The sequence below is a fragment of the Mesoplodon bidens genome, assembly GCF_964165515.1.
Source record: "Mesoplodon bidens genome assembly, chromosome: 9".
Classification (NCBI taxonomy): domain Eukaryota; kingdom Metazoa; phylum Chordata; class Mammalia; order Artiodactyla; family Ziphiidae; genus Mesoplodon; species Mesoplodon bidens.
Genome location: NC_138166.1, coordinates 34,887,170 through 34,893,420, shown reverse-complemented (window position 1 = coordinate 34,893,420; position 6,251 = coordinate 34,887,170). Strand labels below are relative to the sequence as shown.

At 40.1% G+C, this 6,251-nt stretch overlaps 1 protein-coding gene across 1 annotated transcript; it reads right to left on the bottom strand.

Annotated features, from left to right (window-relative positions):
- Positions 1–5,510: 5,510 nt before the first annotated feature.
- Positions 5,511–6,002, bottom strand: FERD3L (Fer3 like bHLH transcription factor; the record flags this gene model as incomplete). The annotated part of the gene is made up of 1 exon (XM_081244225.1): positions 5,511–6,002. One exon carries the CDS (start codon positions 6,000–6,002, stop codon positions 5,511–5,513), a length of 492 nt encoding a protein of 163 aa, XP_081100351.1.
- Between the last annotated feature and the right edge of the window lie 249 nt (positions 6,003–6,251).

Here is a 6,251-nt window from a genome sequence, read left to right as displayed (position 1 = left end):
ACTATGGGATTAAATGTAGCCAACATTTTACTAAACTCTAGGACTAAATACAGTCAATCAGTTTAAGATCTGACCAGTAACAAATACAGCTTGTGAAGTTTTGAAGAAGTTACAAAATTATCTGCAGTAAAATAATTGTGTAATCACATTCATCATTCATTCATTCAAATATGTTTACATGACATTGTTGTCTTCTATTGTTCACCAACTGTTTGCTCTATTTCCATATTCTCATAGATATTTTCCTCCTTTTTGAAGACTGGAAATCATAAAAAGCTGTCCATAACAGCTGCTTTGGGATCATCTACATTTGCTGGCTGCAGGTGGAAATCTCCTTCACAGAGCCTTAAATAGAAGGTTGTAAAATTTGGCCTTTGAGGGAGCCAGACTGTACCAGCCTTTTGTATAATTTATCATCCATAGAGTGTGTTAAGGTGCTTTTGATCTTGAAGGCAATATCTTTCAAAGAAATGTGTTGCTTACATGTGACCATTGGTCCTTTATAGGAATCTCAGTATCATGCTGATTTCCATAGGTGAATGAATTTTTTAAATGGTAAATTGATGACTCAATTTACTTGAGAGACTCTAGATCTTGTTGAAATCCATTCAGAGGATCAAATGAAAGAAAGTATGCGAAGGGTGCTTTGAAAACAATAATGTGCTAAATAAACATTTTATTATGATAATTATGACATTTTATTATGATAATTCCCAGCATATTTGTCAAACTCTTGACTTCACTGAATATTAAAAGTTCTTTGCCTTCTGCAAAACTGAGTGGAATTCTACCAAATATTAGCTGTAAAGAATGTTTAAAAATACATTCATACTATTCTTTGCATTTCCTTACACTTCCTTACGGAATGTGTTTTAGGCACAGAAAATTTGGTATCACAGAGAAAGTTGTGGAAATTTATAGGCTTTGGTTTATCGACACTTGAAGTTTTTCCATCTTTCTGGTATTTTATTCCTGTCAGTTTGCATTGCTTCTTTCCTTTCCTTCTCTTCCTTCGCCAGGTTTGGTTTTGAGCTTTGGATTCAAAGAAACCCCAAAGTCAAAACAAAATGGTCAGAACTGCTGACTCTTGTTTTGTAACCTTTTTTAGTCAGGCATTCACAGGAAGAGAGGGCACTGACCAGAAACTGGGACTAACTTCACCCAAAATGTTGGGAAAGTTCAGGAACCTTTGACTGAACTTGGGCCAAGATATAGATATATACCAACACTTTTCTAACACATTTAAACTATAATTTAATCAAGTAATATCACCCAATAAGTAGAGTTAGTACTTAAAGTTCAATATTAATCTGCCAGCTATTTTTGATAAAAATAAATCGAAATAAAAATAATCTAATTTATATTTTGTATTAAATAGAATCTTTTGGTTTTTAAAGTTGCACTACATTTGGGAACCTCACACGTGAAGTATACCTAAGTGTCTTCATTAACTTTGAAATTTTCTTTGAAGATTTATAATTACAAAAAAAGTTATGCTAAACTGTGCTTTATCAAGTTTCATTTCAAATTTTTGAAGCTGTTATAAACCTTCCACAATAGTGTTTTTATAATGGAAATGCTGACAAATGCAATAATAAACACGAATCCCAGGGTCTTAATTTATGTTCATGCAGGAATTATGCATAATAGCATAAAATTTGGTTCAGTTTCCAGTGCTAATTTTGCCAAAATCTGTTTTCACATTGGGTAACTGTAAAAGATGATCAGCCTGAATGGCTGCCTGTTGATGGCAAAGGCTTTTGATTATTTTTACTTTCCTTGGAAAGCCTGATTATCTTTCAAATATGATTTCATTTAGATCTTTTTTTTGGTTTACATATCTGAATACTAATAGTAACCTGATAGATATGGGGAACTTAGTTTGAGACCAAAAGGCAGTTTTCAGTCAGTAAAGAGTGTATAAATAAATCGCCTCCAAGCAATGTCTAAAATGGTATTTACATTCCAAAGGTCCAAATTACTTTAAGATTTCAAAAACCAATTATTACAATTTTCCAGAAGTAATTGATACCCTTAGGATTTTTTTTAACTGTTGGAAGGTATTGAAAAAACTATGTCTGCTGATATTTCTATCAGTGTTGGTTTAGGAGGTAATAAAGAATAAGACAATTTTAACATAGGATGTGTTAAATACTAAAATCACTTGTATTAAAGAGTGCACTGAATTTATGGATCTAACATGGGAAAACAAATAATCACGTTGCTTAGAAAAGTTGAGTGTCAAGACATCGAGGTGTGTGGATTCATGTTCGAAATGCAGATAATTTTGCTTTATCTCTACGGATGATTTGGTATAAGGAATAAGTCAATCCATTTTTTTCTGTATTTCTTTTTTTTTTCTTTTTTTTTGGCCACTCCGTGCAGCATGCGGGATCTTAGTTCCCCGACCAGGGATCGAACCCATGCCCCCTGCACTGGGAGTGTGGAGTTTTAACCACTGGACTGCCAGGGAAGTCCTCATTTCTCAGTATTTCTGATCCTTATTTGGCTTCAAATTACTCAGTTAGTACAATGATTAAGAAGAAATCTTAAGAGACTTTACATTTTAGAGCAGCTTCTAAGCATACAAAAAGACAAAGAATGAAGCATTTAAGAGCTGTAACAGTTTTAAGAATCGTGGACATAATTCTAATAATAATGGGAAAAACCTTTTTATTTAGAGCTTCTTTGGGTATTATTTACTATACTGAATAAGAAGTATTCACTGTAGGATATCATGAGATTACTAAGAATATAACAGAATGGTTCAGAATATGAGGGAGAGCATTAAGGATGATGGATGGTTGTATTTACTCTTCAGGACCCGATGATTTTGAAGTCCTTTGTCTACGCAGTTTTTAAAAATTTCTTATTTTCAAAATTGGTTCTTTCAACAAAATATTAATGATTCCTAAAGTTGAATCTTTTTAGAAAAACTTATTCATCACTTGCAGATTTAAAAAAATGATGTTTAATTCTCAGGAGAACTTTAAGTGGGAGAAGGAAGGGAGCTTCTATAAGCTCTTTCAATTTTGAACCCATTCACCCTATATGTAAAACGTCAACACACCTTTTTAATTGAATGAATAAATAACTGGATAAACATGAGGGATTACTGAAGCCACTTGCACTACAGAAGAAGTTGGGGAGCAGAATACTGTTTGATGATGAGTTGAGAAATAGTTATTTTTCTTTGACACATTGAAATGAGTAATTTTAAATGTGTCTTTAAAAATACACATATGCTAGTCTGAGCAGTCAAAAAGTTGTCTAGAAAAAGAGGAGAAAATGAGTAATTCTATTTTATAAAACTGATACAGAGGTCATTGTCCAAACTTCAGTTTATTTTAGTAAAGGTGCTAGAGAATTAAAAAAAAAAAAAAAGACACTCCCTGGTTTTGTTGTTGTTTGGTTTAGTTGGTTACCTTTTTTCCTTTTACCTGTTTATCCTGATGTTCTTATGGTAGAGGTGGAAACAATCCTGGTGAAAAGATACTCAAAATAAGAAATCATCTTTGCGAGGGTAGTCATTTCAGAGTTAATTCAGTTCCTATAGATAGGAGAACTAGGAAAAGTTTTAAATGAAGGTGTATGAGAGACAAGAAAATCGCTGTTAATTCTGGTGGGAGGGAGTGTGAACTGGCAGATCTGCTTGGAAGGCAATCTGGCCATTTGTAGCCACAAACTTAAATGTTCACTTGATGCAGAGATTTCACTTCTAGTTACCTAATATCAGGAAATTATCAAAGGCAGAGAAGACATTTATAAGAATGCTCTTGCATCATCGTTTATTTTTTTAAAAAATATCTTAGCTATCCACTTGTAAAGGATTGGAGTTAGGTTGTGATACACGGATATAACAATAAAATACAATGATTAGAATTACGGTTGAATAATATTTAAAGTCAAGGGAAAAGTGCTCATTCTATAAGGCTGAGTGGAAAAAGATAAATTCCAAAACTATCCCAAATTTGTTAAACACATTGAATTTATTTCTGTATAAAAAATGACTAGAAGGAAATAGATAAAAATGCTAACTGTGAGGTAATGAGGAGTGATTTAAATTTTATTTCTTTTTAAACTTTTATTTTCCAAACTTTTTGGGATGAGTATATATTACTTCTTAATAAAATGAATTATATTTCTAAAAGTGTGATAGGGAGACTTGTGTGTGTCTGTGTGCCTCCGCGCAAGAATGTGAGAAGTGAGAGCAAAATAAAGTGTTGGAATAACAGGATTTATTTTTAGGATTGCGGACTTTACAGTTAGATGGGCATTATTCATTCCGCTTCCTCTCCTCACTTACCTACTCCTGTCTGAAGAACCCCAGTTCAGGTGTTAGCAGGTTGCCCAGAAGGAAGAACTGTGGAATGGCAGACCGTCCAAACTCGAGGGAGCCCCTCAGCATGGTCCTACTTCAACCTCATCTCCATCGCACACATTTTGGCAAAGTGGAAGAATGCATCGCCTCCTCTGACGTTTTGTCTCTCCTGTCCCTAGATGCGAATAGAATAAAAACTATCTTTCCCTACCTTCAGCTAAAAATGTGAAAGTGCGCACTCAGGTGTCGCTGCCCCTGGGAGGACCCAGCCCTTTTCCCCCCTGTAGGCGACAGGGGAAAGCACCCGCGGGCGGTAAGGCTCGGGGCGCCCAAGACAGCCTGTAAACCCAGGTGCACCCCCAGCTCGTGGGCCGGAGCAGTCACCTCTGGGTTCAAGCGTCCATAACAGGGTTGCTGTTCTGAGCCTAAGGGGAGGGAAAGGGAGGGGGAGGGAAGGAAGCGGGGGGATAATGTTCCTTTTTAGAGGTCGCCCATCCCTTCGACTCCCCTTCCTTTCTCATCTCCTTCATTCTGCCTGTCAACAAGCCTAAGAGGGCCGGAGGAGAGATCCGGAGCCCCTTGGCCTCTCAGAAGACCCAGTACCACACTCCTCGCGGGTTTCTGGTCCAAGGCCTCCCTAAGAGCACGTCCGGAGCGGAGTGCCTGCCTGGGATGGCTGAGCACCGATTCTTGAGGCTTAAAAAAAAAAAAAAAAAGAAAAGAAAAGAAAAGTAGGAATGCCTCTTTTATATTTACATTAAAACACACACACACACACACACACACACACACACACACACACGTAAGAAGGAGGGAGATATGGGACTCCATAGAAGCCCCCGAAGTCTGCCTTTTCGGAAAGGATTAGCTTCCCACCCGCCTGACAAAAGCTGCTTTGGGGCGTGGGCCTCGACTGCCCCAACTCCTTCTTAACCAGTCCTAACTTGCCCCGCCCGCTCCTGCCCCACACTCCGCTGAGAGCGATCGCGTATATATTAACTCTACGGCTTCCATGCTTCTCGAGGGCTGTGGGAATTTTATAATCCAGAGCCAAGCTCCCGAAGGCCAGATGTTCTGTCTTGGAGCGTCCCTCCTGGCCTTTCAGCCACACCCACTGCCGGGTCCTGAAACACCCCAACCCGCGCGCGCCCAGGCGAGGAGGGGGCAGACACTTTCATCCCACACTGGCTCAGCCGGTTTCCTTCTCGAAGCTCTCCAAGAGCTCGGTCATGAAGGAAATGTAGACGATGGCCAGGCGTAGGGTCTCGATCCGAGACAGCCTCTTCTCGTAAGCAAAAGTGGGTACCTTCCTCCGCAGCTGGTCGAAGGCCTCGTTGAGGTTGAACATCCGCTTCCTCTCTCGGATGTTGGCGGCTTGGCGCTGGGCGTACGTGATCACTCTTTTCCTCTTGGGGCGGCCCAGCAGGGAGGCGCCTCTCCCGTGCTCCTCTTCCTCCTCGTTTCCCCCCTCTTCTACTTCACCCTCCTCTTCTTCTGGATCGTCCTCAAAACGCGCCAGACTCCTGGGTCCTTCCTCTCGGAGCACAAGGTCCTGGTGGTCTCCATAGGGGACCCCGGCTGCGAAGTCGCAGAGAAGAGGGTGCCCCGGGGAGGCTAGGGACAGGTCTGCGACGAAGTCCAGCACGGTGGCGTCCACGCAGCTCTCGGGATAGGCTGCCATCGCGTCGGCTTGGCCCTGCGTCTCATCGGTTTCTCGAAGGGAGGAGCGAGGCTGGTGATGGGCTTCCTAATAGCCCTGAATCTGATGGGTCACCATCACCGAAGGACCAGGGGACATTAATATTTATAACCAAGCTGATAACAGGATTAGTTGCACCGACAGGGAAGGCTCTGACAACGTCGCTCCTCTCGAAACTGATGGGAGAAGACAAGCTTGAGCACGCATGTAAGACTCAAAGGGACAGGCCTC